The 26351-nt window shown below is 37.8% G+C and overlaps 1 protein-coding gene across 2 annotated transcripts in view; it reads right to left on the bottom strand.

Annotated features, from left to right (window-relative positions):
- Positions 1-23234, bottom strand: part of LOC127956613 (PRKC apoptosis WT1 regulator protein) — an 84055-nt gene extending 60821 nt beyond the window's left edge. The window contains exons 1-2 of one of the 2 annotated variants that reach the window (XM_052554670.1): positions 23094-23234; positions 22469-22973 (exon numbers count right to left, since the gene is read on the bottom strand). In XM_052554670.1, coding sequence (XP_052410630.1) covers positions 22469-22936 — 468 coding nt within the window. In that variant the 5' untranslated portion in view covers positions 22937-22973; positions 23094-23234. Of the gene's footprint in view, positions 1-22468 lie in introns of both variants that reach the window. The other variant, XM_052554669.1, reaches the window with a different exon arrangement.
- Between the last annotated feature and the right edge of the window lie 3117 nt (positions 23235-26351).

Below are 26351 nucleotides of genomic sequence, written 5' to 3'. Positions count from 1 at the left end.
TGAGAGATGTAATGAGCCGAAAGAAAGCTCGCCTTCAATCCACAGGCACACGACATAACCTCAACGAGATGAAATGATAAGTGGCAAATCAAGAGGCAGAGAGTGCTTTGATTTACGCCATGCAGCCTCTCTTCATTACCCAAATACATGTGGAAAACAGGGTTCGATACTGGAGGCAGACAATCAGGTAGCTAAGTAACCGATTAGCGTTTAAAAAGGAAACCGATGTTCAAAACTGGTTAATCTCTTCAGCCTGTTAGAGAATAACAGCGCCTAATTAAATACACTTTACTCTGCAGATATTAAAAGGAATTTGATTGCTTTAAACCTATTTGCTTACAGCGAGAGTGTTAAGAACCGCAGAATCCCCTTGCAGTGACGTTTTAAAGCACATAAAACGCATTGCTCCCAGATCAAAGCTTTAAACGGTCCCTTCGCTCACCCTGTGAGATTGGCACACATGCACAGACATATAAATAGTCGGAACGGGGCACATAAATGAATGCAGAAATTAATACCAGAATCCCAAATAATTTCACTGACAAAGTAAACTGGATGCCCGTCTTTATTGAAACCATCAGTCACTTGTGGGCTTTTCTCACTCTCCAAAACAATCTTCAAATCTCCAGACGTCCAAATCCTGTTTAAACTTCTACAGTATCTTCAAAGTAGAACATAAGAGACCACAAATCCAATAAGTTTCATATCTGTTTATGCAAAACTTAAGTATTAAACCGTTAATTCCTGGGAAATACAACATTTAAAGCTTTTGAAACCAGGTGTGGGTTGTCTCGTGAAACATAAGCACGCTGTGAGCCGTGATACGGCTCTGAAAAAACAGTCTGTGAGTCACCACCCATCGAGTGGGGCGGCAGCAGAAGAGGAGGATGATGGGTAAACACAGCGCAGGGTGAAGTGAGGAGACAGTGACCTCGCAGCAAGGCTGTTAGCTGCCACAAACGTTTATGAATATTGCGTAACTTTCTTTCACCGGTTTGGCAGCTCGACTTCTGCTGGGAGGGCGATGTGACTCTCTGAGCATATGTTTGGACACAAATCAAAGACACAATATTCCGACATGAGGTGCGTCAGTGAGGCATGAAAAACCCTTGATGTGCACAATGGTGAATTTCTCTTAATTATGCCAGTGGAGATTTCTAAAATGCTTCAATCTGGCACCGTGTGCGCAGTCTAAACACAAGAGACAACAACAGACGAGTTTCTCTGTAGCACCAAGATTCGTTGTTCCATTTGTCTTTTTGATAAAGCTTCTCTCTTTTTGCCTATAATAATCAACATTAGATTGAACGGTTTTTCAAAGAGAGGACCAAAAACAAATTTATTCTCCTCCAAACCAGAGAAAGGAGCAAAGCAAATCAATGAGCAGAATATAAGCCTTCAAATTCATTCCGCATGACTGCTATTCTGCCCTATTGTGTGATCCATCTTTTTCATCCACCAAAAGAAGAAAAAAAAACTCCAAAAAGTGTTTTGTGCAATGAAATGGCCACTTGTAGCCTCAGGTCAAATATGTCCTCAAAAGAAAAAAAAAACAGCAGTAAACAAACCAAGACAAACTGAAACAATTACTGAATTACACCATCCTCTTACTCACTGCAGTAAACAAACCAAAGAAATTGCAAGAAGATGACTAAAGGAGTATTAGTTCTAGATGTCTGTAGTAATCGCTTTCACCTTTTGTTCATAGTGAATTTTTAGAAAGATGTAATTTCAAAAAACATTCTACAAAATACATTGCCTACATCATGTTTAACAGCAGTTTGGCACTGTCTGCTAAAATGTTTACTTGGACTTATTCTTGGGGTTAGAGTTCTGAACACTTCTATTTCAGAACTAATACACGTAAGCTTTTAACTTGACTGAATCATCTGTGCTACAGATACTAATGACACATTAAATCATTAGATAACTGGGCTCACAATTATCAGATGATAAAACAATTTTAAAAAAAATCCCACATCTTGAGAGGTTGAAAGGATAATAGAGATTTCGGGATTGGATTTCTTGGCTTGGATCAGAAACTAACCAAAATAATCCTTTAAATGAAACACCAAAACCTTAATTAAAGTTTCCTTTTAGCCAAAAACCAAAATTACCAAACTGAAGGAACTGAACTTGATATGTTTAGGGTGTATTAAACCACTTGTGGTAAAGTTTTTTGGCAACAAATCTCAATTCAGGCGAACAAATTTTAGATACAGGTACTCTAGCAAAATTTCTGGTCATGGGGAAGTGCATCATCACTGCTGATATGTTTACCTGTTGTAATTGGTCTATGTTGTGTTCACCAAATTGACACCAGCACAGTCAAAACACGAGAAGCACTAATTAAATGCAGTGTTTCTTCTAGGATTTTTTCCAGCTGTGGTGGAAGGACTATTTCCCATGGACCATGGCCCCACCCCACCAAAGAATCGCATGCACTCAGAATTGAACCAATTTTACATTTAAATTTTTTTATTAAATAATAAAAGAACAAATCAATTAATAACAATCAATAACACAAACAAAAACAATAAGATACAATTAAAATTAACAGTACTTCTCATTTGTTTTTCAGTTAGGTCTAACTATTATAGATAGATACTGAAATACAACAGAAACTGAATAATCTATTTAACTGTGAAATAACTCTGGATAGTCTTCACTGTATAAATAGGCAGTGATTACAGCAGTAGGTTTGTTTAGGCTGCTGTTTCTAAAACTTAATACATCATAACACAGGGCTCTACACTTACTTTTCTTTTTAGGAGCACTTGTCCCCTCCTAATAAACAAATTTTCAGGAGCACCTTCTGATCAATAATCAGAAATTAGCCTTCCTAATACGAGGTGAAATTTGACTGAAGTGATTTACAGGGGTATTTTCTTTTTACCTTTGTAATAGGATTTGTTTTATTTTGATTAAAAGTAGGCCATGTCATCTTTTATGTCAAATTCAGAAAATTATATTTAAAAGCTTTTTACAATTTCTAATTAAAACAATACAATAAGAAGTAAAATACGACAAATAAATTACCAATCATATGAAATAAAAAATATATATTTGTACTACAGAGGAGGCTGGGGTGGAATCGTTCGTTTGTATCGCGGTTTTTAGGGTCACCATTTCGGTACAGTTCGTTATGTGCTTTGTTTATGAAACAACTGTACTTTCAAATGAAAAAAAAAAAAAAAAAAAGAATACTCTAACTACAAGCAACAGAAACATACATTAGCCGAACATTAGTGTTATTTAGAAGAAACCATATTACAGATGCATTGTCATATTTAGGTCCTAGTGCGTGCCAAACTGTGTGTGGAGAACAGTGCAGTTTGCTTTTATTTTCACGAACCATCCCACCTTATGTTCATATACATAATGAGACTCAGAGGTGGCATCAGTGTAATTAAATTCATGTTGAGATTATTATTTTCAATTAAAAAAGCAATTCACCTACAGCAGGTTTTGGTGTTACATTTATTTCTCCATGAAAGGCCTTAACTAGTATCAGAACAAAAACATACTTGAAAAAAATACTGTATAATTACCATTATCAAAAAAATCCAAAAAACAGAGATACCTTTATTTGTCAATGTCGGACACCCCTACCACATAGCAATGCCTCTAGAACAGCAGCACTGTGATGGTGAGTTTTGCACATGCAAGCAGCACCACCCACAATGTCTTGAAAATATCTATATATTTCGCTGTTTGAATAGAAACTGTTCAAATCTGAAATTAATTGGCTTTTCAATCTCATCTATGTAATATCCATTTAGAGGGAAAAAACATTCTTGCACAGCTCACTCTTCGGAACAAGTACATGTCAACTCAGTCGTTCAAACAATAAATGTGTCTCTCCTTACACAAGGACATAAATAATTGAAATTGTTTCACTAGCAAGCATATCACCAGAAACAACTGCCAAAAGAATTCAAATGACAACTTTCAAAGCTTGCAATTCCCAGTGCCAATCAAATATATATGAACTATCATCAATATTCATTAAATTTTTCCAGCCCGAAACAAAGACTACTGGGAACGGTCTGTAAAAGACAAACAAAAAAGACAAATTGAAGTGTCTTTTTTTGTTCTTAAATGGACAGCACAGAAAACAATGACTTTAATAAGCACTTGAGCATAAGCGTTTTGTCCAACTAAAGCGAAAAATGTGTGTTCAAAAGATAAGTGACAAACTAACAGAAAAACAGAGTGTTTTCTCCTCTGTAGTCTGTATTATAATTAAGATGTCCGTAAATGCTTTTACAAACGAAGCCTCTCTTATTTTGTATATACACAATGCATAATCTTTGTGACAGACAGAATCCTGATATGAGGAAGGACATTTTTTAATGAAATATTCTTTTGAAATAAGGGATGGTTTGGTTGATATTCAATGAACAAATGTAAAATACAGCAAAACGCAAGATTCAAATTATCATGTGGAGATTGCATATTGTTAACAATAACTGAAGTATATTTGGAAAAAGCAAGTACTCGTAACTCCTTTTAATAAGGCCATCCTTAAAAATATTTTGGTTTGTAGTAACAGATTTTTTTTTTTTTTTAAATACACGTATTAGTGTATTTACTCCAGCCATTCCTCTGGTCTACAGTGTCACACGATCCTTCAGAAATAATTATAATGATGAAGATCTGATGACCAAGAATAATTTCTTATTGTTATGCTTAAAACCTTTGTACTGCCTAATTTTTTGTGATGCATTGTGTGTCTTCAGAATTAACTGATGAGAAAGTTCAAAAGAAAAATGTTTATTTGATACAAACATTTGTAACCAATATTTGAATGATTTTAATGTGTCCTTACTGTACACACAGTCACAGAGAGGGGTCAGTGTACCTGCATGTTCTCCCGGCAAGCAGAGACATTGCCATTTACTTAACCACACTAGCACTGTGTCTGCAGTTAATGCAACTGTTAATTATAAAGACATGCTCTAATGCTCTAAAATGAAATTAAGGGTGTGCCTGTGTTGCCACAGCTTGTGTGATTGTATAATATGAACTAGTGTGCTGATTCTTCTTAAACTGACAAGTTTTCACTATTAAACACTGATTAATCATTAGCATCCCTATTTAAAATCACCCAAAAAAGTATTTTATAATACAGGTGCGATTTCCGTGCGTGTGTGTTAAAGAGTGGAATGCCCATCTTGATTAGAGTGTAATTCAATATGAATAACACCTTTTGTTTGGTTTTTGATGTACCGGGATTAAAGAGCGTCATAATAGTCCTCTCTTCTGTGTATTTGTGTTTAATACTGCCACATTTTCCACACAAACCCTCACTTCTCTACAGGCAGTCAAATAGCCTTAACAGTCCGGGTCAGGTTAGAGCACATTGCTTTAGACAGAGAGACAGAAAGGGAGAGAGAGAGAGAGAATTAGACGTCAGTGATTAATGCATTCCACAGCACTGCTCTCCCGCAGCATGAAAGAATGTTACAGACAGCAAAAAGGCTTAAGAAAACCTTACAATAACAACCGAAACAAGTCCACAAAACTTACAGATGCGTTCACCAGAACTTCACCTTCTAATACAAACATTCACACATTTATATAGATTTTTTAATTCACACAAGAACATTCACAAAGGCGGTGAGCTGATGACGTCAATACTCATTTGTGTATAAATGAGGGAGTGGAATGCTGATCTCTATCTGCAGCCTGGCAGTGGCCTGTTAGAGTGGACTGAAGAGATTTCCTCATAAACCCATCAGACACACACACACACACGCACAGAGGGCCTGCGCTGTAAATTAGTAAAGCAGCTATACTAGCTCATCAGCATTACTGAGACCCTTAACCTCTCTGTGGCACGAGCACAAGTTTTAAAGTGCAAGGTTGAGCTTCAATGGACTGTTTGTGCTGTTATGACATGGAAATCTCTATTCTCATAAATATTAATTAGGGAAATGTGACAGATCCTTGAAACAATTTATGGAATATTGACCTTATTACACATTACATTTACTCACTAACAGTCAATTATGCATAGCTGCATGCAAACCAAACCCTATAGTCAATTACATATTGTTAATTAAAATTACTCAGTACGTAAATGTATAGTTACACTAACAAGGAGACCTAAAAGTAAAGTGTAGCCAAATTATTTTGGTAATTTGTGATCCTATTAATGAGACTTGCTTTCTTCTCAATGGTAAATGTTTGTATTTGACTTATTTGTTTATTTATTGATTTATTGTTTTTAATTAATATATTATTTTCTGTATTTATTTTTCTCATTCCTTTATCTTTCTTGTTAATGTACGTTTCCCTTAAAAGTAAAGTTTTGTGTAAACGTTAATGTTCCCCTTAAGTCTTTGCACAGAATCATTGCTCTCTCTTTAATAAAAATATTAACAAGGTCATGATAACGTTGCTAATTTTCTCAGAGTGCCATAGTAGTAGAGTAATTGGCATTGTACTACCACCTTGACAAACAGACGCCTAAAGCTGCAATAAAGAATCAATAAGCTTGAGTGTGCAATAAAAATTCCAAAGTTACAAATGGAGAGAGAAGAAAACAAAAATAGAGACAGAAAGGAAAACAGAGAAAAAGAGACAGAATGCCTTTGGGCCGAGTAATGTTTGTTTTTCATGAGAAACCCACCACTGTGGCTGGCCAATTCCCCCTTAGGCCACGGGAACCCAGCCTTTTGAAACAATAACCCTTGTGGAGCTACTGCAGGATGGCTGTTGGCATTCCCAGGATACAGCTCATCCAGCATAATGGCTTGAGAAGTTGCACCTCCATTTAGAGGTTAGGAGAAATATTCTGACAGTTCTTAAGGAGATGTTCTGCTCCAGAGGACATGGATGAAAGCTATAAAATGTGCGATCCGGTGTGTCTGGCAGAGGGTCAGCTCTGACTTAGCTACTAATAATAAGAGTTTAACGTTGAATGGAGAAAGCCAGAAGAGGACCAGGGCTGTGAGGTAACCAAAAACTAGGACACTGTACTTTCGTGGCCTACTGCACACTGCTTAAAATGACCACAACATCATTCAGCCTTAATCGAAGTATCACATGATTGGAAAGCACTTTGGGTGTACAACAATACACAATAAAGCGCTATATAAATGCTTCAGTCATTCATTCATTCATTCATTCATTCAAGTATGTCTTTTTTTAAAGGGATAGATGACCCAAAAACTAAAATCGGTCATCATTTACTCACCCTCATGTTGTTCCAAACCTGTATGAATTTTATCAGTAGAACACAAAAACATTTAGGGGTAAACCTAATTATGTACCTTTTAGCTTTTGTACCTTTGGGTAATGCCCCAGTGACAGCTTTATTCTATTTCTCTTAGAGTGTGTAGAAATGTATCAAAATGTCTCATTTTATGTTTCACAGATGAAAGAAAGTCATACAGGTTTAAAGTGAAATGAGGGTGAGCAAATGATAGCAGAAGTTTAATTTATTATTTTGCGAAAATAACACTAATGAGCTCTTAAGCATATGAACTGAAGCAATAGGAAACACTGTTGCACAGAGCTCACTGTATCACGTTACGTCGCCACTCTGTAAGTTACAGATGAACGACAACAACATTAATATTTAATGGAAAAGCAATCCGGGTATTGCTGTCATAGCTGCACTTCAGGGAATGTGAGCTGGAGAAAGTAGGCAAGCAAAATGGACTTTTATTGAGAGGGTCCCCTCACCTGGAAACATGCATGTCAGATTATCATGACTGAGGCAATGTATGCAGACAGACAATTTAATTCAAATAAAACCAGAGTGTTCAGAGTTAACAAACACAACGCTAGCAGATTAAACGCAGGATATCTGCATGCTCCTGAAATAAAAAGCATAAATATTTACACAATCATGACCACTCTGATGTCTGATTACATGCAAGGGTAACACTTTAGAATAAGGTTCCATTAGTTAATGTTAGTTAACTACTTTCGTTAACATGAACTAAGCAAGAACAATCAATCCTTCTACAGCATTTATAAGTCTTAGTTCATGTTAATTTCAACATTTACTAATGCATTATTTAAATCAAAAGTTGTGCTTGTTAACATTAGTTAATGCACTGTGAATTACCATGAACTAACAATGAATAACTGTATTTACATTAACTAACATTAACGAGGATGAATACAGTAATAAATGTATTATTCATTGTTTGTTCATGTTAATGAATACATTAACTAACATTAACTAATGGAACCTTATTCTAAAGTGTTACCCATGCGGGAAATCAAAATTAAACTAAATTAAAAAGAAAAAGCTAAATATGTAGAATTTTAGAGTCTGTGGAAGGATGTAGAAGAGCCCACCTTAAATATACATTATATAATATATCTAAATAATACTCTAATTCAGTCTAAATGATTTGGGTAAAACAAATAAATCAAACAGCGATTCTTCTGATTGCAAATTCAATAAAAGTAACTTAGGGTTAGGGGTTTGCTCAAATCCTTAACATTAAGCACGAGCAATGATAATAATCATACTTGCCTTGGCAAACACCACTAATTAAGAAATCACAATGCTTACAAACCATTTGGAAAGCATTTCTTTAAGCTCTCCGCAGGGAGCGGAATTGTCTTTACCATGACTACAAAATTAAATGTGACTCGACAGTAACGTTAGCTAGCTTGCTTTGAGACATTTGTGTTTCCACTTCACCAACTCATGCAGAACACATGCACAGACATGCCACGAAACAGAAAATTAAGGCAACTTCCAACATGCAGGTCACTGCCTAAACAGGAAGAGAGAGAAAGTAGGAGGGAGAGAGAGGGGTGTCAACATAGATTAAAGAGAGAAAGTAAGAGACACTGGGAGTGGGGTGTGATGGGAACTGAACTTTGCTCAGGGCATAAAGCAGACTCATCATTATCCAAATAATTTTTACAAGCTTTTCTTACTCAGTGCTAAAAACACAGACTGCTACATGTTTAACTATGTAGCACCATGGTCCTGCGGGACAAAACATTTTGTTCCACTGTATGTCCACACATTTAGCGGAATGACAAAGCTTGATTTGAGTGATCTAATTGTATTTATATTTTCTCTGGAAGGTTTGGTCCAAGGGCTACGATTGGCTGTCCTTCCTGCCTGTCAACATATTAATTTGCATACTTCTGCGCACCGTTTGCGCAGACATGATACGTCATCAGTGTTTTCCATTACACTATTGCATACCGGTCGGGAATGGAAGGCATTGTTGCTGTATTTTTATTCGTTTTCTTATGGTGAATGAGATCTGAGATAATCTGACCGCACTGCATTCAATTCTCCACCAATGCTGTCTCTCATCATGTCGCTGTTTAGCCTCTGGTCTGCCTCTGCGTACTCATGTGTTTTGTAGGAGGCGTGGCTTTGGAGAATGATTTGCAGGGAGGGTGGGATTTTATGCTTTCAATGCTAGCTTGCTGTTGCTAGCCTCTCTAAAATCCCCTACCCTTCCTTTAAAGTATACAGGTGTTAAAGTCCTCTGATTACCTGGTTAAACCTAGTGTAGGATCCTGGTGCACCATGCATAAAGATAGAATTCCGAAAAAGTGTTTATCCTCTAAGAAATCTAACATGAGGCAGACAGGTTGTGCTACACTCAAAGCTCTCCTTTCAAAGATTTATCTTGCTTAAAAGCACAATAACACATTATTCAAACAGAGGACAATGTAGAACAAATCCTCTCCACGTCTGTCAGTAGAGCAAGATGGACAATACACCTGCATACCAGGCAAGCCAAAGAGCATTCCATGTGCTTTCACAGATTCAGGCCGGTGTTAATCAGGGGTTTGGGCTGGGACCATTGGAGAATGTTTGGCCCTCCCCACCGGGGTCCTCGGTGTATGAAGCCCATTGTGTTCCAACATTAACAGACACAGAAGCATGAGTCACCTTCAAATAGCGTCTGGGTATTACTTACCTCATCTAGTCAGAATTCTGGGAGAGGTGAAGACCAAGCACCTGTACGGTAAAGTGTGCAATGCAATCAACATCAGCATGGTAATGTTAATGGAAAACTGCAGTCTCATGGTTGGGATTTCTTATGTTTAAATAAAAAGCACTTCTTAATCTGTATCTAACAAAAACGCAGCTGGTCTTCCTTTGGTTGACGTGGGTAATTAACGCCCACTGGTTATATTAGTGTTGAGTACATACTCCCTAGCAATCATTGGCTAACAACTTCGTCAAACTTACCAAACCCTAAGAAAAAAAAATGACAGAAACCAGTCAAAACATATGATTATAAGTGAATCACATGCAAGGCACATAATTATCATCCAGTCAGATTGTTAGCAATAGCTAGACGAATGCTTAAACAAAAGGTATTAGTAAATCTCTGATACGACATTAGCTGCTGCTATTATAATAAACAGAGACTGGTAATGTAAATAGGCCAAAGTCGGCACTCCAGTAATAACATTTCTTGTTTTTCCATTAGCAGATGTAAACTAAAGACAGTAACTTCATTAGAGGAAGTATATAAGGTCATCTGGCTAGCATCTGACACAAAAGTGGGGAGAGTGAAATGTAATAATATTGCTGTTGTCTGGTGATTTAATTGTCATTGGATCTGTCCCAATTGAGGGAATAAAATGTTTAGATCTCTCATATTCTGTCTTCCTCTCTCATTTAGACATAAACCATGCAGTCAGTCTATGTTTACTAGACAGTGCCGTTTATTTCTCTGTTCCAAAACACAGTGAATTGCCTACTGCATACAAAGGTAGTACTCGAGCTATCACGAAGCCTAATAATTGACAAAATTTGGAACACTCAACATTACGGAGGACACGACTCCTTTCTAGTCTAGCTTAAAAGATAGAAATTATAGAAAAATTATGTAAAAATACATGGCACATACACAATTATTGATTAGAAGAAAACAATACGTCCAGTTTTGTTCATTCACTTTTTCAATATTGAACTTAATTTTTCTTTTATTGAGCTTATCATTGCAACATGGGATTGCATTCTCCTTCAGAGAGATCATTTGGATGTAAATAAATTATGAAGAATAAAGGTTACGATTTCATAATGTAAAAAATATATTTTTTATCATATTGTGACATCCATCAGAATAAAGCGGATTAGCAAAAATCTAATAAAATGTATGGCCTATAGACTTGGTTCTATCCATCCGTTGTTGATTGGATAAAGACAGATTTGAATGCGAGCCTGAGTCAACTGCAAGAAAGGGATTGGATTTAAGGACTAAGATTAGAGAAGTCCAGCATAGGTTAACAAAGAGAACTCTATCGTTTCACCATGAAGATCGAATTCAGGTGACATTTTGATTAAACATTACCAGGTGTGCATTTCCCAAAAGCAACTATGGTCACAAGTTCCATTATTACCAGTTCAATGGAACTAACGACCATAGTTAACTAACGATGCTTTTGGGAAACACCCCAAATCAAGAAAATAAAATATGAAACATCTCTATGGATGAATCATTCACAATAGGACCAATAACATGCATTTCAAATATATAAATCACTAACTGGTCTGCAGATAGCCAAACATTGTCAAGTTTGTTTTGGGGGTGAAACAAGAACAGTGAAAAAGACTTTGAAAAACTAAGAAAAATAAAATTGGGCATTTAAGATGAGCAGAAACAAGAACAGACAAGAAACAGTTTGTCTAAAGGTTAAACAAGTCCAAAATCCAACCGCACTATCAACAGAGAGAGGTCAAGGAGAAGAGGATGTGGAGAAAAATGAAAAGCTGAAAGGAGAATGCAGAAGGCAGCCTTTAGGATCAATATGGACACGATGAAAAACCAAGATGAATATCCAGTGAAAACAGGGCTGTGTGGTGGTAATATATCATTTAGGGCCTGACTCTCACTGAAGAAAAGACAGAAAGGGCCAGCTTACAAATACTTGACAAAACAATAAATGAGCTAGGAAAACTAATCAACTGTGAATAAAAGCTGGAAACTCTAAACAACTCAAGTTGTATTATCCAAGATAAAGTTCAGACAAAGATCAATAGGTTTAAAGCGAAGTTTAAAGAGTTTTGAGTTACAGTAGGAAAGGAAATTAAATGTGAGGAAGAAGGGGAATTCCTAAACTTTAATCTTAATGTCAATCCTTTACTTGAGGCAGGATACAACCCTCTCTCTCTCTCTCTCTCTCTCTCAAGGCAACAGCAACCCATCTGGAATATCAACCCTCAATCAACAGATCAACGTGCCAATCAAAGATAGATCACTTACTGCAGGTCTGACCTTGTGATGCCAATCTATGCAAGTTCATTTAAATAAAAGGAGCCAACAGGTCTTAAATGAACAATTTTAGTTATTTAGTGAAGGAAAAAAAATTCACAGAATAGTCTTACGCTCACAAACAGACCAAACCTAAAGCCTTAAATGATTACTTTGAAATGATTGCTGAACAAAAACATGATTTTCAGGGACTGTTATTAATATGTAGCAGGCAGTTCTACGGGGTTTTAGTGAAATACCCGGAGTATCTCATAAGCTAGAGTTTGGGTGAGTTCAGTGGGTCCATAAAGAGCAGGATTAGGTTGTTCATACTGAATACTAATGCTCAGTGGAGCAGGAAGTGCAAGTGAGCAGTTGCATTGTTTACAGACGATCACGTCACTTTTAAATGAGTTTAGAAAGGAACAAGTTTGAGTCAACTTGATAAGACTTTCACAAACCATTGTGCTTCCTTAATATGACACACTTCCGAGAGATAAAGATGTATGGCACTGGAAATTGATTAGAATAAGAAAAAAAGAAGTCACATGTCTTACCTTCACCAGGAGGTTATAAATTAGCTCTTATTTTTGATGATGCACTGTCATGTATAGACTGTTTCATATAGCATACGCGTCTGGCCCGAAGTTAACTTCCAGTCTGTGTTTGTTTATCAGTCTGGCTATGGCACCGACTACAAACCAAGTTAAAGTTAAGGTGATGATAGACTGAAGTTGGGCTCAGGTGGTTGTGCTGTGGGATGTTTCCCATACATTTATTTATTTGTGGTGCTCACCACAATATCAAAACTGACCGATTTTCCAAAAGGCTTCATTTAACATTTATTTTCTGTTGTTGCCGCTGAAACTCTCTATAGCAGTGGTCTCAAACTCAATTCCTGGAGGCTCTGCAGAGTTTTGCTCCAACCAACTCCGAAATCACACCTGCTTGGAAATTTCTAGTAATCGTGAAAACCTTGAATAGCTGGACCAGGTGTGTTTGATTAGGGTTGGAGCTAATCCGTGAGGAGCTGTGGCCCTCAAGAGCACCTTTCACGCTGCACGTCGGACCCGGCAAATTGCCGGAACATTGCCGGGTCGGCATGTTTGTGAAAGCAAACAACGTCACGGGATTGATTCCGGCATTGAACCCGGGTCGGGGACCTAGTAACATTGCCGGGTTCAGTCCCGGGAAGAGCGTTGTGTGAAAAAAAGCCAGATCTAATGCAGTGTCGTAGTGATGACGCACGTTATCGCGTGACTCTTTTACCGGCTGTTTTGAAGGAAGATCAATGTTCGCGACAAAAAAAAAACGTGCAAACTGTAAAGAATCAGAGATCAGTTAGTTCCTCACTTTCCGCGCTGACGCCGAGATCATTTGCTTGCTTCAGTGAAAGTATAACGTGCCTAACGTTTTCGACTCGTACATTACACGTCACACGCTGATGTCACGTGTCGTTACGGGACCTTTACGGGTTGTGTGTGAAAGCACGCACATATCCCGGGTAATCACTGGCAGTGTGAAAGTACAAAATCTAGCGACCCGGGAACAATTGCCAGAACACTTAACTGTGTATTTGTCAGAATCGCAGTGTGAAAGGGGCTTAAGAATTGAGTTTGAGACCAATGGTCTATAGCCTATAGGGTAGAACTTCATTGCACTGTCAACACGATCCTTTAAGAACAAAATTACCTGTCACTTATACAGTGCTCAGCCCTGGGCGTGTGAACTTTATCAACATTCCTGCACCTGATGCCACCCAATGTTTGGTTGATAACATGCCGTTTCTAAAGCACCATATTCAATCTGCACCATAAATGAAATGACTGATATTCCAGGCAATGACGTAGAGCTGCCACATCACTCTAAACATGTCCCCTGCTACAAAGGAAAACCAGTGGTTGGGAACAATGACTCTGTGCTATCTTTGGAGCCTCTTCTGACTCACACTTCTGGAAGGCCTGAAGATTAGCAGGTGTTGACTTGGGAGTTGACCCCATAACCTCTCACGTCAATTTTGGTCTAGAGGTTTACAGGCATGGCCCGTAAAAATGCACGAAAACAAGACCTTGTGTCCATCAAGGTGAAAGGCATATTTAAGCATTTGTCCAAACACATGGTGAAGGCTGATAAAGGTGAATGCCACCAGCATAGAAACTTGCACAAAAGCTGAAGGACAGTTCAGATCAATGGGTCGAGAAATAGCCAAGCAAACAGAACTTTAAGAGGACACCGATTCTGAACTTACATGTTATTGTAAACGTTTGTATGATATTTTCCTAGTCGTACAGAAAAGTGGCATTTATGACTGGAAAACTTGGAGAACATTTTGTTTTCTGAGTTTTCAAGTTGGCTGGGCCATAAACTTTCAACACGCTGGAGAAGAGATACATTGCTGTAATGACGGTTAAGATTCATTTGTTTTTCCCACATCTACACATCTCATTAATATTTATGAATATAAATATCCATGTAAGGATGGCAAAAAAAAAGCATTTATTTGCCCAAAATCTAGGAATCATCAGCATGCTGACTGACTCTTTAGATAGCGAGGTGAATGTATAAATCGTTCAAGTAATGTTTGTATGTTTGCCATTGAATGGGATGCATCGCTTTATAAAAACATTATTGAATATTGACTAAATAGCGTTCATATGTTTTTTTGTTTTTTTTAATTTACCTAAAGAAATAGGCAAGAATTATCTTCCCGTCATCCTCTGATTTCTATTCCTTCCAACAACAAAGCATTTGAATGCAACAAACTTATAATTCCAACTTCAGAAGTGGGAAGTAGGACGTTTCTGATAGCACATGATGGCAGCATGAGAATGGGGCGGTGATGTGAGAAGGTCAACCCAACGGATAGGACAATTTCCAAGGAAACTTTCCAAGGAGGTATGTCCTTCAAAAAAAAAAACCCTGTGGCAATGTGTTGTACATTTAGATCATTCTTGATCAAGCTCTCATGTCCATGGGCTTTTGGTGGCACGTTTTCATTTGATGCTCCGAGTTTGCCAGTTACATTCCAAAGCGTCTCTGCTCTTCGTTTTCCTTTGATGTGTCCACAGATACTCTTCCTCAAAGCAGATCCCTGGGGACTGTATTTGGCTTCCTCAAACACCGAAGTACGTGATATGGAAGAAGTTGTGGACCTTAGAAATGATCCACATTCTTTAAGGCCTTTGGTCAAACAAATCATAACAGTTAACAAGCAGAGTCAAGACACAAATGCGACTTTAATGAAGGAGAGCCAACCTAAATCCTTAATCAAGCTTAGGAATGCATACAGTGATGAAAGGTCATGTTTCTTGATTGTTCTGCACATTTCTACATTCTTCAAGGCTGTTACTCAGTAATGTGACTCGAAACAAGGAGAAGAGGACAAATGGTGTGTTTTACTTCAATGCCCCACTGGCACTCGGAGTCATAGCTTGGCAACAACGCAAACATTTATTTGAGATCAAAGTCTGAGGTGTAACCATGGAGATGTGGCGCGAAGTGGCATACCAGAGAACTAAGATATATGATGTCAAAGCCTTGGGTGTACTGAACAAAATATGAAGGCAACTTTGAGCTGTGCTTGTCTTAGCAAAACTTGCTATGCAAAGTAAGGTGTTTTGAGTGGATTTTAGTGTGCTGCAATGCAGGCGTTAGTGTTTTGGGTGTTTCTAGGGCATTACTACATAGAGGCCAGGGTTTTGTTGGTGGTTGTTTAAAACAAAATGTCCACATGAAAAGACATGTCCACATCAAAAGAGTCGACATCAAAGTCTCTAGTCTGCTTTCTAGATCTGATTCAGGAACCTCTTTCAATGCAAGTACTTTCAATGTACTTCAATTTTTCACCCGTTTTATCATACAGCTAACAAGAGCCACTTAAAGTATTACTTAAAGTAATAGCACTGATAATCAGTTTGATTTACTTTTATACTCTAAAATAAATAGCACCTAACTACATATTACCAATGGAAACCAACAGGAAACATGGGTATCTGCAGTGCAAATTACCTTAATTATATTTCAAATTTAAAACTAATATTCATGAAAAAATGTTACTTTAAAGTCATTCATATGTTACAGAAATGGTTGAAACATAATTGTACACTAATTTAAGATTAATTAAAATATTTTTAAAGCAGTTTTTATTGTTGTGGCCTAATAATTATTTTGTCATCACTGTGCCAGAAATACAACAATAATTCAAAATGGTCTCTGCATATGGTTAAAAAGACACTTAATATTATAGGTCATACAATGTTTCACTCTTAAAAGCACACCTTCCTCAACTTTACTCACTGGACATAATTCACGTCCAAATCAACAAACAGACAAGTTCCATAAGTTTAACACTCATTAAGTTTATTGGGTCATTCTAATTCCCTTGACATGAATATTGCATGAATACTAAAAGCAACTAAGATAAAAACTACTACTGTAACAATGACTCAACTTTGCTCCTATAATAAACAAGTATTTTTTTATCAGGTGAAACTGATTTGAGATCCTGAAATACCCACGTGTCAGCACGCATTACACCACATGACAGAAAGAGAAAACAGACACAGTGAGAGATGACAGATGGAGGTGGGAAAGATCAAAGGGTGATAGTAAGACAAGAAAAATAGAAAGCAAAAAGCGAGCTGGTTAGTCTTGTTGTGCAGTGGTGAATGTAAGCAGACAGGCTAATGCCTAATCACGCAGAGTGGCCTGGTTTTACCACTGACTCATACCGAGCGCCCTGCTGAAAGGAATGTTCACAAACAACTACTGGCCAAATCCACTCCGCTTTATAATCATTGTTTCTGCTCGCACACAATCAAAGCTAACAGGCAGCCTTGTAAATAATCACTGTGTGACAAAGTGTTAGTCGATATCATTAAAACACGCTGGCATCTCTCTCCAAGTTCTGCACTTGTTTGAAGAATACACATTGGATACAATTTTTTCACATTGCCCACTGTTGCCCCTGTTAAATATAGATTGATAAAGTGAAAGTTCTAGAGTTACTGTAACAGCTACACTAACCAAACTGGTTTTTAGTAGCCTGACATTAGCTCAGCTATTTCCAGAAAAATCTATTTTCAAAGAATTACTGTGCAATGTGACAAAATGCGGTCACTGTTTTTTTTTTTTTTACATTGTAATCAAATGCACTCTCTGAGATCCCTTTAAATTATTATTTTGTATTTTTGTCATTTTACATTTATTTCTAACAACAAAAGTACACTACCAATCAAAAATATGAGCTTAATGTTTTTAAAGAAGCATTTTATGCACACCAAGGCTGCATTTATAAGTACAGAAAGACCGTAAAATATTATTACAACTTAAAATATTTTGTATGTGCGCACACTATACAGTGTACAATACAGATTCCAACTAGGCTTGACGTGACTTTATTATCCACATAACACAATTAAATGAAACTTGTGTGGGCGATATACAGAACTCACATTGCACAATTAGTGTCTTCTATCTACAATGAGTCTCTGTCTATATTTGATGATTAAAATGCATGAGGACCAGTACTTCAGTCCAGTGACATTTCATGCAGAACAACCCAGTGCAATGCTGCAGAAAAAGAAGCCAAGCAACCACCAAAATGCAGTGGCACTCATTTGCTTTGAAAGTTTATGACAATTTTTTTTTTTTAAATAAAATAATAAAAAAAATTTACCATAGTCTATTTTTCATTTATGAGTTGCTTGGGAAGCTACAACTTCAAAGTACTTTCCCCCAACACATGGTACAGCTTATATGACTAATTCGTTCCTCTTTTGAACTCTGCCCACTGATACAAAAGGTTTCAAATATTGAACTAAGAGTTAACTGCTTTTGAACACAGACAAATATGCTTGATAAGAGCGGACTGCACCAAGAGAGCAACAGGTCATGTAGTTCATTCTCTATGTGGTGTCTGGTGTACGTTAATAAGTGACGATTCAATCTGCAGCAATGCGTCACTGCATCGCTGACAAAGCACTGCGATATTTCTCAAGCAAACAAAAAAAAAAAAAACAAGTCTAAACACACAAGCCTAGAAAGGGGCTATTTATAGAGGTCTTACCTACACACGGTCTATACCAATGAGGAAGAGTGATGAAGGCACAACTGTCACAATCAAGTGGCTAGCTAATTCATGTGCACAAACCGTGACCATTGTGTTACTAAGTGAAAACAATCCATACGCAAAAAGTTGGCGCTATCATCATATAGGCATCATTACGACAGGCAACGGAAATGATTGTGGCTCGCAGAGAAAATAGCAATGCCTGCCATGCATCATAAACATCATAAACAAGGAACAGCATGAATTCTGAACTGAGCGCGAGTCAGTCTGCGTCATGCTTGAAAAGACCGGACAGCTAGGTAAGACGGAGCCAAATGTAATCCGAGGAGAAGGGTGACCGCTCAGAGGGCCAGGATAGGGAGTCTTTTGCATTTTTTCAGATTGCATTCCTGCTCTTCAACTATATGTGCTGATTTGGTCCAACAGTTAAATGGATGTAGTACATCATTACTTGACTGTTGAGCGGTACATTAACACGGCCTGACATCCAAAGGGCCGTCACAGAGCCTCATAGCAGGACCCCCGAGTATAAAGTGAGGCTCAACCCGTTATATCAAACTTTCAGATTGCTTATAATCTCCACTTGGCAATGGCATTACACTTCTGGTGGAGAACATGAATGCAGTGTAGCCTCTAGGACAAATATCAGTGCTAACAAATAAATGCAGGAATTTCCCTTGTTGAAAAGAATACCAAAAATACTCCCCTATGCTTGGTAAATAGTCTGGAATGTCGTAAAAACAAAAGGAGAAAGGTTGGTTGCCTACCTTGCTTACCCATGACGGAGTCTCAGAGGAATTTGTAATGTTGATGTGACCTTGTTTGGAAAAAATGGTGGCTGAAAAACATGCCGTGCCATGCTTGTTTAGGTGACAAAGTATCATTCCAGGCATTAGACCGTAATGTAAAATGTCATAAAATTGCGAAACCAAATTTCAAGGTGCCAATGTTTTGACATTTAACAACAGAGCGCTAACAATAAGTTGATAAACAACCACAGATTTACAACACAGCAGTTCACAAGAAAATAGTGCTTCAATAGAAGCTCTTCTACTTCCTCTAGTCGTGATTTGCTTGTATGAGGGCATTGTTTGGTTAACCAGACCCTATGGGTCACTAGAAGCAGAAGATAAGGAAATGTTAAGGACTGTTCTTCATCCACATGACTGCTCCCAATGCCAAACATCTGCCAGTTAGTTCAGGTTTTCTGTTCAAATGTCACAAATGTACAGCAAATTCCCAAGGGCTTCAAAAGATAAACAGTAACTTATGATCTCTTTCAGCGCTGCAGTATGTAGACCTACTCAAGCTTTAGATTTGCCAAGCTTCCTCTCAGAAAGTAAAAAAAAAACACACCTGGCTTTTAGCTACTAGCAACTCCAGCAAAGAAACCATCATAAATATCTATTTCTCAGGGTTGTGAATTCCAAATATAATATGATGGCCGTGCTGATGGACAGTCATATCAAGGTTCATTTCCAGTTCTCCTGTGCAAACACCAGCTCGAGGTTTTCACACCACAAAAAGTTGATGCTGGATTTGGAATTTGAAATGGAAAACTGCCAAGCAGACCGGACATGGAGGCTTTTATCTCCAAGCGGGTCGTGAGGAGTTTGAGACTCGGCCAGATGTCGAACAATAGCATTCGCATTTATTAGAGCTGCTCTGGTCCAAACACTCAGAAATGAAAACAAACTTCGAAATCACCCTAGCTAAACTAAAGTAGCAGAAGAACATTTGACAAATTCTGGCTGGTGATATTAACTTTCAGATCTGTAATACTAAACAAACACATTACGGATTAAAGTTACAATGGGATATACACATATACAGAAGGCTGAGGTTCACTTAAAGGAGTTTGCAAGGGACTGCTCTTTGCAAAGTCGGCAGCAATGAAATACTGACTGATTACTCTGAGCCAAAGTTCAGGGCAGGCTTTATAGACGTTATCAGCACCAATCACAAAGACAGTGGGAAACATAGTTTAGGTTTCGGGCGGAGAACTGGGAGGCACTGCAAGAGTCCAATAACTCACAGCGAGCTGCTAAATGCACACAGTGGAACAATGAGCCCTATAAATTTGAAGCCACAGCAGGAAGTACAGGGAAACGACCTACGGAAAGTCCAAATGTCTAGTTTACAGCATATCTTTTCTCAAAGCAGTTCAGGGAAGGATAGTAAGTGCCTTTTGACAAAACCAAGAAGACATCGGACCTGTTTGATATGTCCAAGAGGTGGGAGACATATGGTTGGACACCATATCAGGCATAAATGATAGTTTCAGGTGATGGGACCCTGGCTCAATGTGTTTAGAGAGCACGTCATAACCATTAACTGCCTTCACACTTACACACTATATAGAGCACTCAAACTGCATGCCATGCTCCCTCGCTTCAACCCCAGACTGAATAAAAATAAAGTGTCAAAACAATAAATACTTTAACCAGCCCCACATATGCATTCTTGCAGTTACAGCCCAAAAGAGAGACCACGGGGCATGAGTGTGTATACTTGCACACTTATCTCACAAAGACACCCTAGCATTAAGTCTTGGCCTGCGCCCACTTCCCAAACTACTTTACCTTGGCACAGCACAAGAGGCTAATAACAGGATGTCTTCAGCCCAAGCAGACATACTGGTCAGCCTCCAACAGTAACTATCCGCGGGGCAGCGGAGCTGGGTGGTACGCAGGCATTCACAGCTCCAGTATGTATACAATGGCATACTACACTAACAAGCCTCCCTTTACTCATGCGGGGGAACGTGACGGGTTGAAAGTGTGGGAGATACCAGAGGTACAACACATGAGTCAGTTGGCATGTTTTGGAAGCCAACTGTTATGGTGAACTGATCAGCTGATGAAGTTTCTTAAAGTAGAGGAACAGCCGTACCATGTTCTCCATCAGCTAAACACATGATATAGAATGTTATTCTGCAAACCACGGTCATTATAAATCATGAAATGGAGAAAATATGTATAATATTATCTCAGTCTGGAAGTGATCGGACTTGGTGCCTTCTAGTCTTGATTTATGTGAGAGTTGCTTGGAGGAGAATATGCACTGAACAGATTTTTCACATACATTACAGAAGGAAGGCATGCGAGTGAACTGATGGAGTGACATTTAATGATGGATTTTAGATTAAAGCTTTTTCTACTTAAGTTACATAATATAGCTGGAGTTGTGTCTATGTAAGCAAATGTGGTTGTGCCAGTTTAGCAAAAATGAACAGTTCACTTAAAAAAAAGAGGTATTCCCCTATTTATGGAGAATGATAAAACGGTTAATAACACCATGTTTTGTAGTCACATAGTAGGGATAGGCTGAGATCTAAGAGCAAATGTGGTTCCAAAAAAAACAAAAAACAATTGATCACCTACATGGTATTGCCACCTTTTTTGAACGGCGGTACCATGGCAAACACATCCTTGTCTACTCTTGTTACAAACATATTTAGGATACTGTCTGCAAGTAGGCCTAAATATGGTTGCAATTCCAATTCAGTAGATATGGACTGCCAGATAATTTACACAAGTACCAGAGTATTACTATGCTTTAAATATTGTTGGGAAACTGGCATGATGGTTAATACGACAATATGCTTTGAAATACATGCAAATACACAGCATAATAATAGTTAATCCTTCAGTGTAATGGTATACAATAAATCAAATAATAATGGACAAAAAAAAAACATCACAATTGGTTTTATGACCTTTATGGACCATGTTGGGCCCCAAACATACAATGTTTTTTTAAACTTTTAAACAAACAAAGTATGGATGCAACTCAGTATATGGGCAATTTACACCCAAGTAATTCCGTATAATAATGTTTGACATGGTGCCATCGGAATAATTGGGTTTATTTGCTACAAAAATTGCATATTAATATGTCAATCCTTCAGTAACATGATATACATCAAAGCAATCATTTACTAATCCCATGTTTTTATACCTACCTATTTATAATCTAAAAATGTGGTGGCAATAAAGGCAACCCAGTAGAAATGGGTATTCTTACACAAGAAATACCAAAGTTCTACCTTGTTTTTGGAAGTAAAATGGTAATACATAGGAAAACCACGTGAATGTGTGGTCTAAGAGTATTGTTACTGTAAATATCATCTGATACCACCGTACTGCTGCTACCTGGATGAAATAGTTAACTTTAAAACAAGTGAACTCACCTCATTGGACGGTATGCTGACAACACCTGTTGACCTCCTCTTCTCTCTTAACTTCCTTTTCTCTATCTGTCCTTTGCCCTTTCTGGCGCTGGGTCCCGAGCTCTTCTTCTCTTTGCTCTTGCTGTGTGTGGGACTCTCTTTATCACTGTCCTCCACACCAGCGGGGCTCGAGCTCTCCGCCTGCGGGACACCACTCACTTTCTCCGGAGTCTTCTTCAAGTTTTCCCCGGGCGGCTCGGGTTTCTTCGGTTCGTCCTTCAAAGCGGTCGAGGAAGAAGACCGGGTCACCGGATAGGAGGACGAAGGGGAGACGCAGTTAACCGAGCCGCCGTTGTTGTTTAACTCCGTGGTTCTCCCGGTGGCGGCGGCGATATCTCCAAGCATCTTTGCTCTCATCTTCTCACGCTTTGCTTTCCATTCCTCTAGAAAGTCCGTCGCGCTGTTAGATTTAAATCCTCCTGTTGCCATGGCTTCCTTTTTAGATTGTCTCGTGCCGCCCAAATCACTTTGTAAACACAAACAAAATGTTGCGGTTCAGATCCGCCGCATTCCTCAGAAGTGTTTGGAGATTGTTTTAAAATGATCACAAAGTCTGCGTAGTTGACCGTAACTGTTCTGAACTCACTTTTGAAGACTCAAAAACTGTCAAGTGCGTGCTGTCTCGAAAGATAGTAACTGTTATCTGGTGAAGCTCACCTGCTCCGCGCATAAACGTTCGTCAGGAGTCCAGGTGAACTGATCCGGTGGAATGAACTGGATTAGTTACAGGCGCTCTCGAGCGACGAGTCCTGCCCCTCCTCCGAAGAGTTACGGAAATAAACGGAAGTAGCCGAAAGGACGGCGATAGAAAGTTGACGTTACTATTGCCACATCAAGAAATGTTTATTTTTATTTATTTATTTATTTTATTATTATTATTTACTCAAAGGCGGACAGTAGTGAAGTGTTTTTACTCTGCTTTAAAATTAAAAAATTGTAAGTTTCTGTTCTTTATCAGAGTGTTAACTTCACCACTTATCAAAGCATGATATTGGAGCCTACTTTTTACTGCATACGTTTCATAATAAATATAATACTCGATTAGCCTATATAAGAAATCTAGTACTTTTCTTAGTTTTACTCAAGTAAAAGTAATTACATTTTTTAGGCTACGTGAGTACAAGAAAGTAACCTACTACATGTTTAATGTTCTTAAGTAGCCTATTAAAAATAAAAAATAAATAAATTAATTAATTGCATTGGAATGAAGTGAAGTTAAAGTTTTCCAAAGAAAAACACTGACAAAGTACAGATAGGCTACTTTTTAAATTTAGCCACTTGAGTGAAGTCAGAATGCTTCACTAATGTCGACCTCTGAATAATTAAATAAGAATCAATATCTACTATTTACATTGCACTGTTAGTTTATATAATTTCATAGATATATAAACAGACAGACAGACAGATAGATAGATAGATAGATAGATAGATAGATAGATAGATAGATAGATAGATAGATAGATAGATAGATAGATAGATAGATAGATAGATAGATAGATAGATAGATAGATAGATAGATATTTTTCTGAGATGAGTCACACTGGCTTGTGTTCTCCCACACAGGTCCCGTGAGAGCGTGAGTCACTGCTGTGCAGAGCTGGAGTGTTTGTGACCTGAGGACTTTCAGATATGATGGAACTCAATGTCTTGGATAACAGAGGTGCACACAGAGACCTCTCTGAGTACCCCAGCCTGTCTGTCAGGCCATCAAATGGTTCTGAAACTGCCATTTTATCATTTTCGAGTGTCTAAAATGCCAGTGAGTGGATACTGATGTCCAAAATGAAATATTCAATATGTGGTGCTAAAGAAATAAAGCAGAAATCCTTCATTGCTCTTCTGAAATGTTTTGAGGGGTGCAAGTTGTGTAACACAATGAATCCTTATATATATATATATATATATATTATGCAGCACAACTGTTTTCAACACTGATCACATGAAATGTAATGATCATGTGACACTGAAGACTGGAGTGATGACTATTGAAAAACTTTATCCCTTAACCCTACCTCTAAACCTGTGCTTACAGAAAACATTCCGTGTTTTGATTTAAAAACTTGTTTTCCTCATGGGAACTGAAACTTTGTCTCCACAATGTCATATATTTCAGCTTTTACCATTCTTGGTGTGGATTTGGTCCCCTAGGAGATGCCTTGACCACACACATCCACATACAGAGAAAAAAACATTATATTTTGTTTGATTCTTCAATTGATTTGATTCCAAATGTGTTCCTCAGAATGTAGGTTCTCTCTTCAGGACACAAGAGAACTCAAGACGAAAGTAAGGAATTTGTTGCTTAAAACCAGTAGCACTTATGTTAATTTGCACCCTTTGGATGACTGGAACTTTCTAGTAGTTTTTCAGAGAATGACTTGATGAGTCACCAACCCATTCAGCTTATACAATCCAAACCTATAGCAGAGACCACAGAAGAAAGAGGGGGGGCGTCCTTGAATTTGCAAAGAATTCTTTAAGAAAAAAAACAGCTGGTGAACGCTTAAGTTCTCTAAATGTTTATATAGAGATTTTATGGCTGAATTACTTCTAAAACCCACCGAGCCATAGAAAATAGCTTTTCATTTAAATGGATAGTTCACCCAAAAATAATTCTGAAATAATAGAAAATAGAAGTCAGTGGATATATTTTTGTGTGTGTGTTCAGCAGAAGAAAGAAATACATAAATGTTTGAGACAACATGACAGTGAGTAAATGATGACAGGATTTTAATTTTTGGTGATCTATCACTTTAAGATCTTTCTAGCTGGTTCTTCTCAGTACACACTGGCAGAGATAACTGAAAGAAATCTGTAGGGGAAACAAGAAGGTGCCTGTTCTATAAATAGCCTGTGATGTCCAGACTAAGGTCCCCCTAATGCATTTTTAGAATGTTTCAGTGGGCTTTGGGGAAACTTCCTCACAACACAAACACTCATCCGTCACTCACTGCTCTGATGAAGCATTCTCCAGCACAAACTTTACTTCCCTTTTAAGTCATTTCCACTCAGCATTCCTACAGTGCATTTTCCAAAGGGGCAGATAAGTGGAGAATCACGCCCACTTTGAGAATTAAATTTAGTTTGCTTTCTTATCAGTCAGGGTCTTTTCTAAAAAGCTGTCTGATATGTTTGCTTCACCAGAGTGACTCTACGTATCTAAAAGAGCTCTTTTAGGAGATATTGAAAGCACACCTTCAGTTTAGATACTGTCTTTGAACCGATTTATTCTTTTATGGATCCTGCAGTGAATGCATACAAATTTGCAAGCAGCTATTTGTAAAATAATCTATACCCCAAGAGAACAAGCATGTGGTGTTTGGCATCTTTTGGCATTCATGTGGTATCTGAAACCTTCAAACCACCAATGTCATTCATTTAGTCTAGAAGTAATGACTTAGAGGATCGTCAGAGTGAAAGACATTTCCCTGCGTCATGAGACGCGGTTCACATTTCTGTTCAAAACTGAAAATCGCACAGGATTAATATGACAATCAAAAGTTCAATGGCTACAGAAGTCTGCTATTACTTCAGGTGATTTGTTTTCACTTTCCTTATGTTTCTGCCTCTTTGTAAATGGAACCACAACTGATATTCATGGAATTTTTGACAGGACTTCATGTTGAACCCTGCTGCATTAAAGTAAATATATAGTGGCTCCAAAAAGTATCTGCGCACTTAAGTCACATTTAAAATAAATGAATGTCATTGCATTAGATATAAGTTCCCAATACAAATTAAATAATATATAATAATAGAAATATATAAATAACTGAACCAAACCATTGTGTGCTTCAAACGTGTTTGTGCTCATTTAAAATAAATACTATACCTGGCTTGATAT

This window comes from Carassius gibelio, chromosome B4 (assembly GCF_023724105.1).
Source record: "Carassius gibelio isolate Cgi1373 ecotype wild population from Czech Republic chromosome B4, carGib1.2-hapl.c, whole genome shotgun sequence".
Taxonomy (NCBI): domain Eukaryota; kingdom Metazoa; phylum Chordata; class Actinopteri; order Cypriniformes; family Cyprinidae; genus Carassius; species Carassius gibelio.
Note: the sequence above shows the minus strand (reverse complement) of the source record. Positions and strands in the feature narration are given on the sequence as shown.